Source organism: Gallus gallus, chromosome 3, assembly GCF_016699485.2.
Source record: "Gallus gallus isolate bGalGal1 chromosome 3, bGalGal1.mat.broiler.GRCg7b, whole genome shotgun sequence".
NCBI lineage: Eukaryota > Metazoa > Chordata > Aves > Galliformes > Phasianidae > Gallus > Gallus gallus.
In genome coordinates this window covers 101,431,354-101,453,781 of record NC_052534.1, presented here as the reverse complement: position 1 = coordinate 101,453,781, position 22,428 = coordinate 101,431,354, and the positions used below count along the sequence as shown (strand labels likewise).

General features: G+C 48.7%; 2 protein-coding genes across 2 annotated transcripts; one reads left to right on the top strand and one right to left on the bottom strand.

The window, feature by feature from the left end:
• Window positions 1-5,927: 5,927 nt before the first annotated feature.
• RHOB (ras homolog family member B) lies at window positions 5,928-8,264 on the bottom strand. Its single transcript, NM_204909.2, has one exon. It carries the CDS (start codon window positions 7,965-7,967, stop codon window positions 7,377-7,379), a length of 591 nt encoding a protein of 196 aa, NP_990240.1. The 5' UTR covers window positions 7,968-8,264; the 3' UTR covers window positions 5,928-7,376.
• A 5,591-nt stretch (window positions 8,265-13,855) lies between these two features.
• LOC101748329 (rho-related GTP-binding protein RhoB-like) lies at window positions 13,856-16,597 on the top strand. Its single transcript, XM_040698306.1, is given in 3 exon segments — window positions 13,856-13,886; window positions 14,345-14,591; window positions 14,593-16,597. Coding segments are annotated over 3 exon segments (621 nt in total). The 3' UTR covers window positions 14,936-16,597.
• The last annotated feature ends 5,831 nt before the right edge of the window (window positions 16,598-22,428 follow it).

Here is a 22,428-nt window from a genome sequence, read left to right as displayed (position 1 = left end):
GGTCTTCTCCTGATTCAGAGAAAGGAGAGGAAATGGCCTGAAGGCAAAACAAGAAAATCAGCCTGCCACAGTGCTGCAGGGCTGTGCATCCTGCCCCCTGGCTCCCACCAGCTCAGATCTTGCCATCAGCCCTCCAAACCAAGCTCTGAAGCTGCTAATGTGGGCGAAGGACCCAGATGCCCAGAGCAGGAGGTCTCAGCCTCCGTGGGTTGCCTGGCTTGGCCCTCCTGGTACGGGGCAGAGGAAGGGCTGCGAGAGGCTCTTGCAATGTGGGGCACCGGGACATCACAGACCCAAACACGTGCCAAAACTAAGGGGCAGAAAAGCTTCTAAAGAAGAAGGTACGGATCCTGCAAGCTGATCTCTGAAAAAAATTAATAGGTCATGCAACTTGCTTCCAGAGCTGATTAAACCATGGACTTAGCGTGAAAAGCAAGCAATCCCCTGCACACCCTTCATCATTAGTTCACCTAGGAACCATCCCATCCTTACACTGCTGCCTGCAGCTGGAGCAGGGAGGGAGGCACACGCCTTGGAGGGCAGCACGCTTCCCCATGAGTGATTTGTTGATCTCAGAGCAAAGCTGAGTTCCTGAAGGTGTAGGAGGAATAAATGTTTTACCAGCACAGTCTAGCTCCATCAGTCCTGATCACTAATAGGCGTTTGCAGACTTTCAGTGCTGTTTTCAGCTCCTCATTTAGAACAGAAAAACAAAGCTGCCTTCCACGACTGACAGCTATGGAAAATAAAACCAGCTGTTTAGGCCACAAAAGCAGGCCCTGTGTGAGCACCAGCAGTGACTCAGCTCCCTCTCCCCTTCCCTCCCCTGATTTTGCCTCTCTGCTGGCAGAAGGCATTGGCAAGGTGCAGGCAGTGAGCGGGGCTCAGGTGTTGGGCATGGCCCCGTATCCCCTGGCTGCATCCTCCCCAACACATGCCCTGGGGTGCAGCTGCGCAAATCATCCTGGTTGTCTTTCCTGGTTGGGAGGAGCACGTGATATTTGTAGCCGTATTGTTCCTTGACGAAAGCATCGTTAAACACAGGTGAGACGGCTAGACAGGATTAATAGTCAAGATTAATAGTCCAAGAGCTTGTCTGCTTGTGCTTACACTGCACCGCAGTGATGATGGATCTCCTCTAGAGATGCTCAAGGAAAAAGCAGGGACTGAAATGTCTCCCTAGAAGTCCAGCTGGAAATTTTCCATCCGTTAAGGCTGATTCACAGACCGGAGTGCCCACGGAGTGCAGTTCCTCCAAGAACATTTAGGAAAGGTTAAGAACGCAGGTGCTTGCCAGGACAAGTAACACTTATCTTCTCTCTGAATAAAAAAAGGAGAACAGTCAGACAGGAGTGACTGGGAGGTGCACAAGAAATGTGTGAATGTCAGTGACAAACACACTTTTCTCAGCACAAGGTGTGGGATTTGAATGCCTCCCACTTACGAACTGATTTGATCCCATAGCTCCTTTCCGTTTGCATCCAGTAATTTAGCAGCGGGCTTTTCCTGTACTGGGGGAAAGCTCTGTTAACCCTGGCATGTAACAAGCGGGCACAACCCACAGGATGGAGGTCAGACTTTAAATGCAAGAAGGTGAACTGTTTGAAATAGAAAGAAGAGGCTGAAGAGTTTTACGGGAGATGTCAGGAAGCTCTGCAGAGTGGTTATGAAAGCTACAAGTTCTGGAAAACGTAAAGCCTGCAGCTATTATGGGTGACACAATCCCACCAGCACAGCTGCCTGCACGTGATTTTGCAGACCTACCCTTTGTCCTGACAAATATTACCCACCTACAATGGCCGCTCCAAAAGTAATGCCTCCTGTTTATTTCCGTGGAAACTATAAGGGATACAAAGAGCACGGCGACATGATTTGATAGAGCACATTCTCAGCTACAAAGCACTGTTCTTCAACACAGTCACCACCATTAGCTGTGTATTTTCACCAGCTGTGAACAAGAGCCTGCAAGCTCTGCTCAGGAAGATCTGCACCAGTGGAGGAGATGCACGTTTGGCACTGCTGAAACTCCCTACCAACCGCCTCACTGTGCTCACAGCCACTGTTTGGTCTCCAGAAACGTTCAGTAAGTGTCAATGAATGCCAATGGGTGCCATTTTTTTCCACATGGGGGAATTCAGTGACACACTTTTGCTTCATCCACACTTCCATATCAGACCCCATTCTGTCAGACTGCCCCTTTGCTGCCACCTGTCACACAGAACAACGTGTGATGGGATACTCGTAGGAAGGTTCAACCTCTGCTGCCATATCGCCAACATCCACCTCTGATGCAGTGGGCCAACATAATAAAATAGGAGGCATTGCTTTCGGAGCAGCCCTTGTAGTTTGTAAGGCAGCCACCTGGGAATGCCTAATGTAAAAACTACTAACAAAAAAGAGCACGCACTCAAAATACCCTCTTGCCTGTGGCTGCTTCCCTGGCATGATGAAGGACTAAGAAGATTCTCAAGCGAAGAATGTGTGGAGGAAGAACGGCTTTTCATTAAACCCATTGGCTCAGCTGGGAAAGGCAGAGAAGCCCCCCAGGCACCGAAGCCCTACTTCAAGTCAGAAACGTTGGCGTTGAACTGCGAACTTAACACTGCAGTGTGAATCGCTGAGCCCACCCAAGAGGAGGCGCTGCCGGCTGTGGGAGCCATGCAAGCTGTCGGCACGGAGCCCGGCATTAGGAGACCTTTGCAAAATTCCTGGCTGGGAGGCAATTACTGCAGTTTGCTTCCCCTCTCACCTTTTTACCCGTATATGCGTGTCTTTGTCTTGCCAGCACCTTGTTGCAGTTAATCCCTTGCATGCTTCCAGGGAAGCCTGCAGTCAGGGGCAGTGTGAAGCGTTCGGTGCCATCGCGCTGATGTTCATTGGGGCATGACTGGTTTAAACCCAAAACGTGCCTATTTTCCCTGTGGGATTAAGTACAGATAGGTGTGTGTGCGTTCATCTTTCAGAGCGGCTGTACAGCTTCTATTGTTGATGCTGTTAGATGTGCACGCCAAGCAGTGATGTTCCTCCATACCTTCATTTAGCCCTAACGAGATGGTCTTTGAGGTCCCTTCCTTCCATTTCCCCTATGAGGACAGGCTGAGAGCTGGGGCTGCTCAGCCCAGAGAAGAAAAGGCTCTGGGGAGACCTGATGGTGGTCTTTCAGTATGTAAATGGAGGATGTAGGAAAGAAGGGAACAGACTCTTCAGCAGGATCTGTTGTGACAGGACAAGGGGAAATAGTTTGAAACTAAAAGAGGAAAGATTTAGATTGGATATAAGGAAGATGTTTTTTACAATGAGGGCAGTGAAGCATTGGCTCAGGTTGCCCAGTGATGTGGTGGATGCCCCAACCCTGCAGACACTCAGGGTCAGGCTGGATGGGGCTCTGAGCACTGATGGAGCTGTAGGTGCCCCTGCTCACTGCATAGGGCTTAGACTAGATGGCTTTTAAGGGTTCCTTCCAATTCAAATAATTCTATGTCTCAGTGATTCTAATCTTAGCTGTTCATTTACAACACGGAAAGTCCTGGTCTGAACCTCACTTTCTTTCCGTGGGAGGAGAAGAGCAGCTGCCACCAGGCAGGTCAGGCTGCCCCAGAGAAGGCTGTGCAGCAGGACCTGGTTATGCCACCCCAAATCGTGCAGCAAGAAGAGCCCCACGCAGCAAGAGCTATACGATCAAAGCTCCTTGGATACAGGAGCTAAAAAAAAAAACCACAGCACAAAAGCTTGGGAGCAGGAGAAAAGGCTCATCCAGGGCCTGCGGGGGTCCCCAGGCTGCCACCACCCTCCCCTTCCCAGGGGAAGGGACATTATCGTGCAAATGAGCCCACCAGGAAACCCACTTTGTTCCCAAATTCCTCCCTCTAGCCCTTGAATGCGGATGAGGATGAACGGCCTGAAAGCAACGGAACAGAGCGCTTATGGTGAAACCCCACCCGCTCGGCCCCCTTAATGGGAACGGGGATTTTAACTCACACTGCAGCCGGGCTCGCGATGCTGTGGATGCAGTACAGTTGGTGACCGATAAGAAGTCATCCTCAAAGCACTTCTTTTTCCCCTCTTACTACAGGGAATCTGTGTCCATTCTTTGCTGAGTTGCTAAACCAGACCTGCAAGCCACTCCACGCACTGCAAGGCACACGGAGCTAAACTACGTTACTGCTGCAAAACCAAGAAGCCATATGAGAAGCCATGGCTTCACATCGTGCTCCCACTTACACTCACACAACCCCACTGCTGTGTGGGGGAGTGTGAGAGTTTTAAAGAAACCGGTGTTTCAGTTCAGGGTGTAAAAAGGGCACTACAGCCCCTCCTGCCAAAACCACCCAGGATTTTCACGGACTGCTTTCCTCCACCAAAGATGACTTGCCACATTTTGGCACGCCCTACTGAGAATGCTTTCTAGCTGAAGCCTCTGCGTGACATAAGGGCTACTTACCAGCTGCTGTAGGTGTATTTCCACAAGGGAAGGATCATACAGTCATAGCACCATTTCCAGGAATTGCTGCTCATGATGTGCTGGTATCGCCACGGGGCAAATTCCCCAGTGGTGCTCCTGCCAGAAGAAACCCCTTTTGCAGATGCTGAGCTTGGCCTGAATGGGGTGAAGAAGGGTGCAACCTTTCCTCAGCTTGGGACATCTGTGTGGGCCTGTGGACATGGCACAGAGAGCCTCTGAGCGCACAGGGAGTGTGCAATGAGTTGGTTGTGGAGCTCATTCTGGTGCCCTCGCTAACTGCTGCCTGTGTTCTGGTGCCCTCACTAACTGCTGCCTGTGTCCTGTCCTCCAGGCAGAGGCCTACAGAAGACAAGCTGTGGGAGCAGGTGGACATTGGGTGACCAGAGGAACACGAGATGAAGGACCTGATGACAACGAGGCGTGGGTCACCTGATGAAGCCAAGCTGTGGGACCAGCTGAAGACAAGCTAGTATTCACATGAAACTAGTCAGTCTACTGTCTGAATGCAAAGCACGAGTCAGCCTGTCCCTGGCCTGGGCCCTGCTTTGGCTCACACCAAAGCCCAGCCTGGCCCTGGGGCCTGGTCACCTCAGCAGGGCTGAGTCAGGGCTGGTGGGATGAGACACACCTCGCATGGCTAATGGATCCCAGCTGGGATCCCGTGCCCTGACCCAACGGGTGGACTCCTGCAGGAGCACCTCCCCTGCTCTTACAGCTCCACACAAGCAGCACACGGAGCTCACGCTCGGTTACAGCTGCAATGTGCTTTCTTAGTTTCCTCCCCTCCAGGCAAGGCACCGTAGCTTTAATTTGGGCAAAAGTCCAATTTGAAATAATGAATGTAATTACCTTGTAAGCACCTTAGTGGAAAATATTGGTAGAGCTAATTATACAGAGACGCAATGCTAAGTCATTTCCTAGTGTTTAAAATACAAATATTAATGTTTTCTCTTTGGGGATGTTGAGAAGATGACTTATCGCTGCTGTCTAATGAGCTCATAGGCTTTGCAGCTGTTGCAATTGGTTTAAGGCAAAGGTTCCCCGTGCTGATTTTAATATCCCTTGTTGGCATTGTGTGGAACAGCAGTGTGATGTGTAAGGCCTGGCTTCAGAGCTCTTTGCAAGGATGGGTGCTCTATGATCCCTCTGGGTCCCTTCCAACTCGCATATTCTATGATACTGTGATACTATGACAGTGGCCCTTTAAGCATTGCAAACTGAGGGTTTTAGTTCTCCTTTTACCAACAGATGTTTTAGGACTGAAAAACTGATTGTAGGATTTCCCAAAGGGAAACAAAACCCCCATGACCCTGAAAGCTGCCCAACAGGTATTGTCAGCCAGTGGAGAAAACACCAGTATCAGCACAGGGCAAACTCACCCAGCTCATCGTTAGGGTGCCTTGCTGAAACTGCTCCAGCCCCACTGAGGGCAGCCCTGCAAATCACAACACCGCTTTCTCGTAAGTCAGCATAGAATCTTTTAATACTTTACATAAAAAACTGCATACACAGTTCATAGTTTTATGTAAACATCATATACATCTCAGTTCTCGCCATGGCAAAGTCTTAAAAACAAAAAACAGTCTCAGTACCACTGTTAAGGGAAGGAGAGAAACAAACAAACGGGTAAATTTGTTCTCTGAACCAGAGAAACGCAGTACTATTTTCACCTGGGTCTGCTACCTGGTGAAAATAAGTTTTAAATAAACCTAAATTCTTTAATCTGCCCTTTAGTATTAAAGTCTGATGTACTCAATGCGTAAGGAACAGTGTTTTCATCTTTTTCCAAGGCAAAAAGAGATACAGTGATTTGAATTACTCGTGCTGAAGTCACAATTTACAACAAGGCCCAGATGAGGTTACTGAGTAAGAACGTTTCCAACGCTGCAGTGTCGAATGCAGATACAAGCACATTGAGTATTGAAAAAAAAAATCCAAGTTGTGCAAAGTCAGTTCATTTCAAAACAAACTTTTAAATAAATCCAAATCAATGCATTTGCAGAAGACAACATTAAATGAAGGAGCAGGCACCAAGATCATAATATGGCAATATCGCTCCGTCCCCCTCGCTCACCCTGCCCCATCCACCAGGAGGACGGAGCAGCCCAGCTGTACTTCCCAGCCCGGTGACTTCTGCAGCTGGAGACAATTCAAGGCTCGTGTCACCAGCAGGCATCGGTCACGCCAGGCAAAGTGTTGCTCTGCACAATCGAAGTCCCAGCTGGGCACCCCCTCCCCACCTCATTTTAAATAAGCCCCCCCTGCACTACCCCAGTTTGCACAAGACAGAAAAGTAAGATATATACAGGCTTTGCTTGGGATGAGCCTCCCCTCCCAGTCCAGGTCCTCAGGGACAACTTCGACAGCAGGTCAGGTTCAGGCCAGAACACCTGCAGGAGATGCTAGGATGCTGCAAGCAGCCCAAAAGATGCAGCCTGCTTCCCAGCTCACCTGGGGGAGGCACATGCACGCAGAAGGCAGAAGTCACTTCAAGCATCTCAGCTCCACCACTCTCCTCTTGCAAAAGAGAGGAGGCCGCCTGGGAGCTGGGAGCAGCAGGTGGTGGGCGCAGGCGAAGAGCTGGGTGCAATGTTTGCTCAGTCCAGTCTCAGCAGCTTCTTGTTGAGAGTCAACCAACTTGAAGGGTCCAGCGATGGGAGAATGCTTCTCCCCACCCGATTCCCAAGACTCAGGGCATGCAATCCCCCCCCCCCTCCCTCTGTCCCCACGGCTGAGCCAGCACAACCCTTTTCGGCTAAGGGAGCGTGCCCCCTCCCTTAGTCCCCACCCCCACTCCCTGGCAGCCCCCAGCTGAGGGGACAGGCAGATGCTGTGTGCATGCGTGCCCCAGCTCCTCTCCGCCTGCCAACAGGTGACCCAGGCGCCGTGCCCAGCGCCGCGCTCCAGCCGCGCCCTATAGGACCTTGCAGCAATTGATGCAGCCGTTCTGAGTGCCGTAGCGCTTCTGCAAGGCCGCCCGGGTGGCCGTCTCAAAGACCTCCCGCACACCCTCCTTGGTCTTGGCCGAGCACTCCAGGTAGTCGTAGGCCTGGATGCGGATGGCCATGGCGCGGCCATCCTCAGTGCGCACCGGCTCCTGCTTCATGCGGGCCAGCTCGTTACGCACGTGCTCGTCGTTGCGCAGGTCTTTCTTGTTGGCCACCAGGATGATGGGGACGTTGGGGCAGAAGTGCTTGACTTCGGGCACCCACTTCTCCGGGATGTTCTCCAGCGAGTCCGGGCTGTCCACTGAGAAGCACATGAGGATCACATCCGTGTCTGGGTAGGAGAGAGGGCGCAGGCGGTCGTAGTCCTCCTGGCCGGCCGTGTCCCACAGCGCCAGCTCCACCTGCTTGCCGTCCACCTCGATGTCGGCCACGTAGTTCTCAAAGACGGTGGGCACGTAAACCTCGGGGAACTCGTCCTTGCTGAAGACGATGAGGAGGCAGGTCTTGCCACAGGCGCCGTCTCCCACCACCACCAGCTTCTTGCGGATGGCGGCCATGGCCAGGCTCGCCAAGCTGGCCTTGCCGTGCAGCAGGACGATGGCAGGGCCCTCCTCCCCGCGGCCGCCGCCTCCCGCTTCTTCTCGTTTCTCACAGGGCACCGTGGCGAGCCGGGCCCGCGCAGGCAGGCTCCCCGAGCTGATACCGCGTCTCCGTCCCCCGCCTCGGGTACACGCTTACGCTTCGGCCGCCGGTCCCGCCCGGCTCAGTCCAACTCTTCGCGAAGGAACCGCCGCAGCCGCCGGCCCAGCCTTAAAGAACAGAAAGCCACCGCACCTCACCGCGCCGCCACTGCCGCAAGCAGAACGCCGGCGCCGCTATTTAAAGGCTCTCCGACTTTCCTAATATAGCCAGCCAATGGGAAGGCAGGGAGTGAGGTCATCCCCGGCGGAGAGCGTCACGATTGGCCGAGCCCTGCGGGCGGGAGGCGGGGCGCGAGGAAGGAGGGGGCGCGCGGCGGGGCTGAGGGGGCCCCGAGCTGAGGGGCGGCTGAGGGCGGGCCGGGGATGCTGGTTGTGAGACAGGGCTGCGGCAGGGCTGGGCTGTGGGGCTGAGGAGCAGGGCTGGGGGCTGGGGGCTGTGTGCTGGGCCCCCACGGGGGCTCTGCGGCAGGGCAGCCTCCGACGCGGTGTTCCCGAAGGCAGCCCTGCTCCTGAGGGGCTGGAAGCAGAGGAAGGGAAATCCGCCTTGTCCCGGGGGTAACCTCCTAAACCCAAGCGGAGAACTGAGGCTGCTTCGGGCTGTTTAACGCAACAAAAGCCTTCGCTTTCGGACACTGTTGAAATAACGCAGGGCTCAGACACTTCCCCTCCTTCATGGAAACGGATCGTCGTGCTTCAGAGTCTGCCCTGCCGCTTTCGGCCGAAAAAGGGCCGAGGAGCTATGGAGCGGGCGTGAACCGAACTGCCCTCCAGCTCTCAGCTCACAGAGACGTGGGAAGTCGCAATCATGAAAGAAACGAACGTGGGAAATGAGCGCAGAAGCCCGGAGCGGCTCAGACGGCTCCCACAGCCCGCAGAGCCCGGCGCTGTGCGCTCCTGGCACCGCCCGGCCGTGCGGCTCTCGCTGCCGGCTGTTGTCTCCCAGCCCTTTCCGCCCCGCTGCTCAGGGCTCGGTCCGAATCCTTTTGCTCGACAGCGAAAGAACAAAAATGAGAGATCTGAGCGCTGTGTTCGCTGTTGGGAACCGTGTTTAAAAATACCCACTTCGAGACCAAACACGCCGTGGAGGAAATCGAATTGCTGAGCTTGTGGCTACCAGTGGAGTGTTAGGAGGCACGTGTTAACAGGGCACATGCAGTTCACTGAACCCCGAGCACTGAAATGTAACTCATCTCCTGTGAGATCTTACATAATTCTCCCTGTCAGAAGAGCATGTTGCCATTTGGAGATGGATGGATGTGGACCTGGTCTGTGTACAGCCCCTCTCACGTGAACTGAACCTGATAAATTCAGGCCGATGTTTGAAAAAAAAGGCCGTGAAAGTGTGGCCACAGTCACAGCGTTTTCAGATACCTTTGAACTGTCAGCAGGCTCCATTTCTGATTTCCATCATCCCTTTATGATTATTATCACTGCTCACAATTGCAAACTCTTCCCAAAACCTACAGAAGTCACCTGCCTTGAAGTCTTCTTTCCCGTGCTGGCATTTCCTTTTTGTGAGGAGTGGCTGTTGGAGCTGGGGCTGTTTAGGCTGGGGAAAGGAGGCTGAGGGGAGACCTTATTGCTCTCTTTCAGTATCTGAAAGGTGCTTACAGCGAGAGCGGGGTTGGTCTCTTCTCACTGGCGACAGGTGACAGGATGAGGAGAAATGGCCTCAAGTTGTGCCAGGGTAAGTTTGGGTTGGATATCAGGAAACACTTCTTTACAGAAAGGGCTGCTAAACACTGGAATAGGCTCCCCAGGGAGGTGGCTGAGTCACCATCAATGGACGTGTTTAAAGACCGTTTGAGTGTGGTGCTCAGGGACGTGATTTAGCAGGGGTTGTTAGGGTAGGATGGTTAGGCTGTGGTTGGACTCGATGATCTTTAAGGTCTTTTCCAACCTGAGCGATTCTATGATTCTGTGATTCTATGACGAAGCACAAGCAGCATGGAGCTATTTTCTCTATAATATCACAAGCACGTACAACCCTTTTAACGGGCAAGCGTAGTTCATGTGCTGAATAATGCCAATCTTCGTGCGTTTCGCTCTTTTCCAATGGAATCTCTTCGGAAGCGGCCGTCGTTCTTTTCTCCGGAGTTCGGTGCCCCCTGCTGGCCGCTCTGCTGCCGGGGATGCCCGCCGTCCCCGCGGCTCAGGAGCTGCCCAGCCCGGCCTGCCTCCCAGGCGGCCGCAGGAGAAGCTGGGGGTGCCTTCCAGCTCCTGGGAGGTGCTGCTTAAAGATGCTTTTGAATTCGGTTTTATTTTCATTCCTTTTTGTTCCCTGTTCGCTGCGAGGAAGCTGGACTGGATGACCTTTAATGCCGCCTTCCGACTCAAACGATTCTGGGATGAATCTGTGATTTGACTTTTGGGTTGCATGAGGAGTCTTGGCTGGATATTTGATGTCTTTTTGTCAGCACAGCACTTCATTAAACAGAAAAAAAGAGCCACCCGGATGAGTAGTTATGTTGATCATCTCATCTGTGCTGCACCCTGAAAGGTAGGGAAATATGTAGCTAATTCATATCAAAGCACATGGCTCTGTCGTTCACCCGGAGTGCTGCTAGCAATTATCTGTGTGCCTCAGTGTGTAGAAGGCAAGCTGAAGCAGCCCTCATGCATATCCCTTAACTCTTGTAGATTTCAAGACAGGGTGGCCTTATCCAAACAGTCTGCTCATCCCAACTTCAAAGCTGTGCTCAGGAAATGCTCTGTAAAGGTCTGACTAACCCAAGTCATACCCACAGCAGGGGTTCTTCTAATTGCAGACACAGTTCCAGTGCTCAGTTATGGCATGAGCCATATCTGCTTGCTTAATTCACTAGTAAAGTCTTCCACACTGAAGCCACTGGGCCCTAATTGAGACTTAAATACCTAATACTTGTTACTTAATAATTGCCTGGGTTTCATAGTGTAAATTTGCTACATGACACCTTTCCACTGCGGTGGATTTTACCCGTAAGTATCAGAAAGCCTCATCATCACTTTCCCCAGTTTGATTTTGCAGTGCAGTTCAGGAAGCACTATGTGGTATGTGCACTGAGCTAAGTGGGAGCAAGGAGCCTTAATTTATATTTTTTTCAGTTATATATACTCCTCTGCTCTGGAGCATCTTCTTCTCAGCTCATACATAAAAGCACGAAAGGAGTCAGTTCTGAGAACAGTGGAGATCAGAAGCAGAACTGTACATAGGAATCCTTTCCTTTCTCCTGCTTAGACCAGGGAAAATAGGAACCCGAACAGCATTACAGTGCTGTGAGTGCAACAGAACTGCAGCAATCCTGGGATTGAACACAGAACATAATAACCTGTTCAAATACTTAGGCTTCTTTCTTCAAGTGTTTACAGAGAGCAGAGATGGAAAACCTGGAAAGAAAAATATGAGAATAGGCTCTGGGATTAGGTGGCTTTCCTCTCACCTGAGAGGTTTTTTTACAGGACCAGTTCTGCATTCAAGCATAGCTGTGGGCTGGAAGGCTCCAAGAAGTGTAACCACTCTCTCTATGTTGTAATTTTTACATTTCCTGATCAAGTTTGCATGATATGCTAAGCTATACTTCTTTAAGCAAACTGAAACTTCACTTCCAGTAATCCCCAGTAATGCGCAGTCTCTAAGCAGAGAATTTATTAGTTGTGCTGCACCACATACATCTGTTTGACTGATGAAGAAAGCATGAGCAGCAGAAAGGAGACACCGCATCTTTGCTTTCGTTAATTGTGCTGGTGGTTTTGAGATTAAAACTCGGCCTTTTGGATTTTTACTTGATCTAAACCAATTGGCATTCTTTTATTGTGGAGAAGACAATTTCAGTTTGTTACTGCAGATTGTTTCCAGATTATGTGCCTCCTCCCTGTCCCTTTTGCTAAACAGATTTTCTAAATGGCATGTCTGTAACTCAGATAATTTATGCTCAAGTATAAATCTGCACCAAAAGCATGGAAGCTCAGTGGGGAAGGTGATCTTTCTCCTTTTTGTCAGTAAGTAGGCAAGTAAGTACATTGCCTGCTGTGGCATAGCATGCTGAGGGAGCCGTATGTGCCAGTAATGGCATACCAAGACCTGCATGCTGACTTGTACTGTAATGCTAGCAACAAGCATCCTGCAGTCCTCATGCAAAGCTTCTCAGTGAAGGGAGAGAAGTAAGAGCTTGTTAAATATGAGCAGTTCGCAGTCTGGCATTTGACTTGTTGCAAGTCAAAGCGAGTTCATTGCTTTCTAATGTCCCTGCTGAAAACCTGGATTTAACTCTCAGATTCTTTTGTAATCAGTGCAGTCAGTCAGTCAGGAGGCCAGGCTGATCTGCCTAGAAACTGGAATGCTGAGGCAAAAGAGAAGGTGAAGACCTGTGTATTTTTGCTTGAGGTAAAAGGGAAACACAGGTGAAAGCACATCATCCCAAACAGGACATGTCTTTATTATCCGAAAGAGCTCTGCAGGACCCACTGGCATTGCTCTTCTGGGATGTAAGTAAAGATGTCAGAATCGAATGACTTCCATTTTGTCAAGTTTCTCTGACAAGATTATCAGACTTCTATTTGAATGGGACACAGGAAATATTGTCTGCAAGAGTAAAATTAGACCACATAGAAAACTGATTGCGTTCTGGTCTCCATTCTCTCAGATAATAATAATAAAAAAACACTCTCAGCACCCTCAGTTGAAGAGCTTGTCTGTTGCTCTGATATATAGAAGTGCTGACTACATAACTGTGCACCAGTAGTTAAGTATCTGCATCACCAGTAATGCCTCTGCAAACAGTTCTCTCTGCAGAGAGACCAAATTAATCCATCTCCGGTTCCCTTTGTTCTCAGTTTTCAGAGGATGCAAACACCTTGCAGCCTTTGTCTACCAGGGGAACTGAGAGAATATAAGAGAAATAACTTGTCCAATGCTGACAAGGTATCAGGGAGTTCAGTTTCCTCTCTAGGGTCCATGATAATATCTGTAACACTAGACAGTTCTTTCTCTTTAGACAATCCCAATGATATATCTCATTTTGCTGCTTTGGGGATGATAAAACACTGGAAATAGCTGCCCAGAGAGGCTGTGGTCTCTCCTTCCTTGTCAGTATTCAAAACTGGTGGAGCACAATGATGGACCACATCATGTCCAGAAATCTCTTCCCACCTCGTCCCTTTTTTGATTCTGCAGTTCATTTCTATGGCATGCCTCAGCAGATCTGAAAATCTGAGGGTTCTGAGCATCTGTCTGACAGATCTCCTTTTCTTTTACTCTCTATTACCATCAGCCCCAACCCTTCAAAGCAGTTTGACAGACTTAATACTGAAATGCTCACTCAGGATGAGTCTTTTGCAACAAGGATGAGGAAATCCCTAAAGCAAACATGCTATGATGTGTTCGTGAATTGTGTAACTTCCACTTTGTTACCAGTAAAGTAAGATTCTTTAAAAAACAGTGTCATCGAGTTCTCTTTGTTGATTGGTTGGCTATATTAAGAAACATCAACCCATCCTTTAAATACAGTGTTTGCTGTGACAGTATTTGACAGTATTCTCTGTAGGGCAGAAACAACAACCTAAGAAAGGTGATGCAGCAACAATATTTGAAGAAACCAGTCCCATACTGAATATCAGGACAGAGAAGACTGATGCTGGAAACTGCTGTCCTGTAAGTCTAACACTTCTATCTCGTGTAAAATGTCTGTGAAGAGAGTTGTCCATATTAAGAGAGAGAACCACTTTCTTAACTCCCATATGACAGCTGATCTATGAGCAAAAGTGGCATGGACTTATGCAGGATAGCTGTCACCATTGGTAGTATCCCACTAGCAGACAATGGCTGGAGAAACATAGACAATGTGGATAGATGTTCAGTACAGTGTTCTATGCTCCATTTCACTCACAAAATTAAGGCATTCAGTGTAGAAAATGAAATCTGTTATGGACTGAATATTGACCATAAATAATGCTCGAGATGATAAAGCAGAAATATAGGACACTGCAGGAATCTTGTAATGCCCAAACTTGGTTTACACATTCATTTTTGGATGTATAATAAAAATCAAAAGCAAAGCGCTCCCAGTTTCAGAAGATTCTAATCCTGAAATGAGGTGAAATGAGAAATGAAAATGGCAAAAATCAGGAAAACAGGGGTAAGACAGAAGAAAAAAAGGAGAGAAGGAGAAGAATTCCAAACTAATGGTATTCCTTCTCCTCTTCTACCACCCACAAAAGAACAATAACCCATTTTGTACTTCATCTTTGTTTTGAAGGAATAGCTGCTGTTAGGAGAAAGCTGACTGTAGTTGGAGATGACTGCTCTGCTAAGACGTGCCTCCTCTTCGCTCTGCGTCGCAATCAACGTCCCACATTGTACGAGCCAACCCTGTTTGACACGTGTGTCACTGACATAGAGGAAGATGGGAAGGGGATGAAACTATTTGTGTTTGACATGTCAGGGAAAGCTGAAGTCAGTTACCGAAATCTCTGCTCAGTATTCTACGAGAACACCAACATTATTTTGTTTCTCAGTGGACAGGCCTGACTCACAGCAAAACCTCCTTGACCTTTGGGTTCCAGAAATCAAACTGTTCTGCCCCACAGTTCCTATTATTTTGGTGGCTACCAAGAGTGAACTGAGGGATGATGAAGGTATCAGGAAGAAATTAGCTACTCAAGGCTATGAGCCAATTAACACGATAGAAGGAAGAGCTTTAGCAGCCAGGATTGGGGCATATGCTTACCTGGAGTGTTCTGCCAAGACAAAAGAAGGTGTTGATACCGCCCTGGATATAATTAGCCAATGTGCATTTAATGAGAAAAAGAGGAGAATGAGGCACTGTAGGTCCTGCCAAATTTTGTAAGAAACCCAAACATTATTTTGTTCTTAGTTTTCATTATGTGGAAGAGTGAGTAGATGTCTTCAGTGCTGTTGTGTGGGTGCTATAAGGGCTGCTTTTATGGTACAAGATGAAAAAAACATTTATGTGGATGGGAAGTCTGCAATGTCTCCCACTTGAAAAGTTGGATTTGTTTCCTTCTCCAAAGCAGGCTGAAGAACACAATTCCAGGTTTGAGCTGAGCACCGGTCTTGAGAAATGGAAACTAACAAGCTACAGTTCTTCACAGAGTTGTCTTGGTCAAGGGAGATATACACAGACTAGGACAATCATGAGTGCATGGAGTTCAGTAAATCTAATCATGACTTCCTAGTAGCAAGGCTTGGTGGCAAGCAGCCATGCTGAAAAGGGTTGCTATTGTGCATTCCCTGCCATACACTTCCTTGAAGGATGCCCTAAGGGAATAGAGTCACTACACAGACACTCACATACACGTGTATCCAGTAGTCTGCTGTGCTAATAGGAGTGGCTTTCTGACTGGCAGAACAGGTCTAACTTTTCACAGAATTCATTCATAGATCTGACCTGGCTTGGTTCCATAAATGCATTAGGGATGCAATGTATAGTGTAGGGTGCAATGCAGGCAGTGCTGTGTACTTCTTCAGGCACAGGTAAATCAGTTTACCCAAGGAACTGGGATAAAGCAGCCTGGCTCTGAGTTAAGATCCTTTTCTTGACAGAATTCTTACCTTAAAATGAGAGAGGCAAAGAGACCTGACTTCAGTGTCTAAAAATCTCTGAGTGTACCTTAAATCTTCCTACCTTTCCTTAGCACTTGCAGGCTGAAGACATGAAGTAAAGGGGATGCTGGCAGGTCATTGACAGGTCTCTGCAAGTCATTGACAGTTTGGAAAGAGACTAAAACATGCTGCCAACCTAAGCAGAGAATCTCAGAGAAGCACAGAGACGAGGCAACATGGAAAGACTTTGGGTGCATCTCCATACTCTTCCCTTCTCCGAAGCGCTGTTTGCTGCCAGCCCAAGGAACAGATATACAGACTGACATTAAAGGTGCAAGTCTGGGAGGTAGAAAATAATGTAACTATGGGATTTGGAGACAGATGCTATAACAGTAAATGAACATTAAAAAGTTCAAAGGTGAACTCCTGATAAAGGGACAGGGCTAACAGCGCATAACTGGTGTGAACTGGTGGAAGTGCAACTTTCTTTTGCTGACTTACCTAGCGGTGGTTTCATCACTCAGCAGCTTGTCTGAAGTTTCCCAGGGGAAAACAAAACAAGGCTGAACACAAAATGTTACGCTGGTTATGCAACCTGCAGCTGTACCCTTAGCAAACGAGTTTTCCCAGGTGACAGACATAGGAAAATACACACTTTGTATTTTTCTTGCCCGTTATTCCCACCAACATTTGTCTACTGATGGAAACACGGATAGAAATACCAGAGTTGGCCAGCTATTATTGAGTGGGTTGCTGCTACTTTTTAGTAGTAGGTTTGAGTAACAAATGTTTTAAGGGTGATGCTTTACATTTCCAAAGAATCTCTGAGCTCTATTCAGCTTGAATTACCAGTCTCTCTCTTGGTGATAAAAAAAGTGTTATTTCCATTTTCAAAACTGAGAAACTTAAATTGTTGCCTAAAGTAAGTGTGAACCATCTACTACTACATGGAGTTCCTGTTTTTCTTTACTCATTTTCTTCACCCTTTCCCTTTTCCCTCCAGAGACGATTTTTCACCTCAATTTCTTCCCCTCTCTGCAATAATCCCCTCTATGCAACGTGATATTGTACGCAAATTTAAAACCTTTTTCCACTTCCTCCTTGGATGGGTGTTCTGTGCATAAGTGCTCTACAGATTCAGGTAATGACATACATTAGTGCATTTCAAAGAGCTGTATTTATGTAGATAGGTTTAAATTGTTATTTCTGTTTTCTATGTGTATGTGTGGGTGAGGAGGATTAGACTGCAGATAGGTTAAGGAATGCAGGTGTCTCATGTGCTTCTGATGTGGGGTATTAAAGTGGAGAAAGACTGTTCTGTGAAGATGCTAAGCACTGTCTGCTCCCACTGCTTGGAAGGCACAACCACTTCGGTGAATCTGAAGTTACACTGCCTGTTGCTTAGTAGGATACGAGTTGGCATATTAACTACAATTTGATTTAAATCCAAGAAAATGAGTAGTTTTTTCTTGAGAAGGGTGCTTTGCTCAAGAAAACAGTAGCTGGTCAATGGCTCTATGTCCAGGTGGAGGTGAGTCACAAGTGGTGTCCTTCAAGGGACCATCCTGGGATGGTGCCCTTCAGCACCTTTATCAGTGACCTGGACAGTGAGATCGAGTGTATCCTTGGTTAAGTTTGATGAAGACACCAAGCAGAGTGGTGCAGTTGATACAACAGAAGGAAGGGATGGCATCCAGAGGGACCTGGACAGGCTTGAAGAGTGGGTGCGTGTGAACATAATGAGGTTCAACAAGGCCAGGTGCAGGGTGCTGCACTTGGGTCCGAGCAATCCCAGGTCTGAGTACAGACTGGAAGAACTCCTTGAGAGCGGTGCTGAGGAGAAGGACGTGGCGGTTCTGGTGGGTGAGAAGCTGGACACGAGCCAGCAGTGTGCTTTTGCAGCCCAGAAGGCCAACGGTATCCTGGGCTGCAACAAAATTGGCGCAGCCAGCAGGGAGAGAGACAGAACTGTTTCCCTCTGCTCTGCTCTTGTGAGGCCCCATCTGGAGTGCTGTGTCCAGGCCTGGGGCCCCCAGCACAAGGAAGACATGGAGCTGTTGGAGCAGGTCTAGAGGAGGGCCACTAAGATGATCAGAGGGCTGGAGCAATTCTCCTGTGAGGAAAGGTTGAGGGAGATGGACTTGTTCAGCCTGGGGAAGAGAAACTCTGGGGAGAGGTCATAGCAGCCTTCCAGTATTTATAAAAGGAGCTTACAACAGGAGGGAGTGACCTTTTACAGTGCCAGATAAAGACAGGACAAGGGGGAATACTTTAACTGAAAGAGGGAAGATTTAGCTTAGACATTAGGAAGAAATTCTTTACTCAGAGAGCACTGAGGCACTGCCACTGCTGCCCAGAGGAGCTGTGGATGCCCCATCCCTGCAGGCGTTCAAGGCCAGGTTGGGTGAGCCCTGGGCAGCCTGAGCTGCTGGGTGGCAAACTTGCCCGTGGCAGGGGGTTGGAACTGGATGACCTTTAAGGTCCCTTCCAACCCAAGCCATTCTATGATTCTATGAAATTAACTGAGTGTTCATATATCATTCAACAGGGCTATTTCAAAGATGAAATACATTTCTTCCCCACAACAGGTTAAGACGTATGTCCAATTAAAACAGCAGGGTACATTTATACTGTATTATGTGAGTAGGATGCTATGCACTGCAATTAAATGGGAGCTTATTTGTGATGTCAGTGAAGCAATTACACAAATAAGTGATAAGCCTTTCAAAGAAAAGGAGAAGAAGGAAGAAGGAAGGAGAAGGAAAGCAGACAACAAAGAAATAAAATCACCACACAGCACAAATCAGGCAATACGTGAGAGCAGTTGTCCGTTTTCAGTGCAAAGATAGGTTTTTGTTCCATCTGCAGAGTGACAAATTGAAAACACACATACACAGTGCACAGTGCAGGGCCTTGGAAAGAAGTTTGAATACCAAGAAGCCCGTATGCTATCTCCTATTGGTAGGCTGCTCATTGCTTGTTTCTGCAATGGACTGGACGGAGGGTAACACGTCTTGCTTAGCAAGACCATCCTCTATTTAAGATTAATTTCCTGTGTAAATATTAGGCCTTTCTAGTAGCCAGTCCATCAGCCTACCTGCTAATTCATCTGTTTACTCAAAGTTATAATGAACTAGGAAGCGTGCTGTATTTTACGAAAACAGATTCACTTAGGCTTTTGTCTCGGTTTTCTTCGAAATAATGTTTTGCCACTTAATTGAATTCATTGCCTGAGACGTACAGCGTCTATTTTAAATAATTCATCAGCTTGGAGTGATTCTACTCAGTCACTCCCAGAATGACAGCCTGAGACAAGAGCCTGTAATTTGTTATTGTGCTTTGATGGAAATAAGGCGCTGGATTGTGGTATTCCCTCCAAGCAGCTTAGAGGAGCACATAAAAAGGCAGAAGGACTGGAACTTTAGTTGCCAAAACTAAATTGTAAGAATCATTAAGGCCTTAAATCCTCCTTGTTCAGCTTCATTGCTGCTCGTGGACACATGCCTCACTACAACTCCTTTCACTCTGCGGATCATAGAATCATAGACTCATAGAATGGCCTGGGTTGAAAAGGACCACAGTGATCATCGAGTTTCAACCCCCCTGCTATGTGCAGGGTCGCCAACCACCAGACCAGGCTGCCCAGAGCCACATCCAGCCTGGCCTTGAGTGTCTCCAGGGATGGGGCATCCACAGCCTCCTTGGGCAACCTGTTCCAGTGTGTCACCACCCTCTGGGTGAAAAACTTCTTTCTAATATCCAACCTAAACCTCCCCTGTCCCAGTTTAAAATCATTCCCCCTTGTCCTATCACTGTCCACCCTCATAAATGGCCATTCCCCCTGCTGTTTATATGCTCCCTTCAAGTACTGGAAGGCCACAGTGAGGTGTCCCCGGAGCCTTCTCTTCTCCAAGCTAAACAAGCCCAGTTCCCTCAACCTTTCCTCATAGGAGAGGTGCTCCATCTCTGATGTGGCAGTCAGCTGACACTGCAGTCTCACACCAAGGGTTCAGTGGGCTTTTTCAGTCCCACTGTTTTCAGCCTCTCGCAGCCCTTTGTACTGTAAGTGCATCTGATTGATCCGATATTTCATAATGGAGAGGGGTGGAGGCAGGACTCGGTGGCCAAGAGGTTTTCAAGTCCTTACTCTTCTGCAGGGCAGAGCCTGAGCCCTGTGCTCAGTTCTGAGTAGTTGAGTGCAACTGGGAGCAACTCTGTTAGCTCAGGTGTGTCTGAGCCAGGCTGCCACAGGGCGGATGTGCCTCAGCGCTAAGGGGGATTTAGCTGCCAATCATCATCCAAATTCGAAAGAGAGTTCGCAAGCCTGAAGGCATTAAAAAGAAGAATAATCTTCTCTCTTCAAATCCTTTCTCTCAGGCATCTGGGGATTTTGCAGACACTATCTACCCTCAGCTCAAACCCATCTGCTACCCAAGAGAGCATGTTGTTACAGCCTGCTGAACCAACAGCCCAACAGAGGTGAGGCTGCTGCAACTCTCTGCCCCAGGTCCAGCTGTCAGTGAGGCTGTGTGTGTTCTCCCATGCTCACAGACATGCATCATCAACACATGTATATATGCGTGTAGACCATGGAATAATAAAACCATTTGAGTTGGAAGGGACCCTTAAAGGTCATCTTGTTCAACTCCCTGCACTGAAAAGGGACACTTACAGCTCCATCAGTGCTCAGAGCCCCATCCAGCCTGACCCTGAGTATCTCCAGGGATGGGGCATCCACCACCTCTCTGGGCAACCTGCGCCAATGCTTCACCACCCTGACCGTAAAAAACATCTTCATTATATCCAGTCTAAATCTTCCCTCTTTTAGTTTCAAACTGTTTCCCCTTGTCCTGTCACAACAGACCCCGCTGAAGAGTCTGTCCTCTTCTTTCTTACAGCCTCCATTTACATACTGAAAGACCACTATCGGGTCTCTCCAGAGCCTTCTCTTCTCCGGGCTGAGCAGCCCCAGCTCTCTCAGGTTCCTCCCCATGCCATGCCATTGTGCCTGTGGGCTGAGCGATGCTCCCTCACCACCATGGGAAGACACTGCACGGTTTGCCTGCCACTGCCCAGTCCATCACTGACTCGTGCTTGCCACCACTTACCCCTGGAAGGAAATGAAATGTGACTGTGTTTAAGGCCTTTGGCAGGAGAATTCTACATAAACATTTATCAGCAGCCATATGGAGAAGAGTGAGCTAATAAAAATGCATCTTTCGGAAGGCTCTCTCACTACCAGTTTTCTGCAGGAGGTAAATTTAAATTAATGTTGCACAGAAGCACTGCTCAGCTATTAAAAATGATGATGGGTCCAGGTACATTTCCAGTGACCTGCTGTTAACTCAGTATTTCTGCATTAGAACTAAATTGCCAGCATTTGATGGTGCTCTGAAACATGAGAGAGGATGCTCAGGCCTTTCTCTTCACCCCAGATCCACAGGAAGGAGCACTCTGGCTTCTTCCCACACAACTGAGCTTAAGCCCCACAAGAACTGATCGGCCCCTGCCATGCCACACCTGTGCTCCAGCCTTCAGCAAGGTTCATGAGCACCCAGCCAAGGCCCAAGCAAAGGGCTCAGCAATGAGTCTCCAAACCATACTCGTTATTTTCGTCTTGTACAACCCAGACACCTTGATTGCCATCACTAGATAGACTTGGCTTTGTAAGTAGCCAGATATTAAAAAGTGTATCCTGGTAAGAAAGAGAATATTGTGGAGTACAGTGTCCACTCCTGGGCCCCACTGCACTATAGGGACATGGGCATACTGGAGACAGTCCAATGGAGAGCCATCAAGATGGTCAAGGGAACGAGCAGCTCTCCTGTGAGGGGATGCTGGGACAGCTGAGACTGTCAGTTCAAGGAGTGTTTGGACAATGCTCTCAGACACGGTTTGAATTTTGGGTGGTCCTGTGTGAAGGCAGGAGTCGGATTTTATGATCCTTAAGGGAGTTTGCAAACAGCAGGAGGACCTGATAGTCTGATAGTGGTAGGACAAAGGGGAATGGCTTTAAACTAGAAGAGGGGAGCTTTAGGTTAGATGTTAGGAAGAAATATTTTACTCAGAGAGTTGGGATGCCCAGGGGAGGTGTGGATGCCCCATCTCTGGAGGCGCTCAAGGCCAGATTGGGTGGGCCGTGGGCAGCCTGAGCTGGTGGGTGGCAGCCAGCCCATGGCAGGCGTTGGAGCTCGGTGATCTTTAAGGTCCCCTCCAACCCAAGTCATTGTAGGATTCCACGATCCTTATGGGTCCCTTCCAGGTCAGGATATCCTATGAAGCTGTGATTCTATGATTTGATGGATCAAGAGATGAGATTGCAAACCCTTTTTGTTAGGGGTTTGCATAGCTCATAACATGAGGGCTGAACCTCCCGAGAAGAGAAGAAGGAGCTCCTGATGGTGGCAAGCTCTTGGTCTTGTACTGCTGGCTGTCCACAGCCCCAGTGCTTTAAGACAAAAAGCAAGCAATCCCATCTGGTAAATTCTTCTAACAGGAGATCTTCCCAAATCTATCAGTGAAGAGGTTAACTCAGTGCCAGCACCATGGGTGCTTCTCTGTGTGCCCATACACCTAATCACAAGGACCCCTGGGTGGTAGAAGAGCTCGGGGTTACCCCCGCTCACTGTGGCTCACCAGGAGCCTTCTACCCAGTGCACGGCCTGATCCTGGCATTCAGCCTGCCCTGCTAACTAAGCTACAAATTAGTGCCGTACATAAATGCTACTTATTTCTAATTAATTATTAAGGCAGTATGTAGCAGCACTCGAGAAAGAT

Excerpts from the sequence above, each read along its gene's own strand:
- RHOB (NM_204909.2), bottom strand. The coding sequence starts at position 7,967 with ATGGCCGCCATCCGCAAGAAGCTGGTGGTGGTGGGAGACGGCGCCTGT.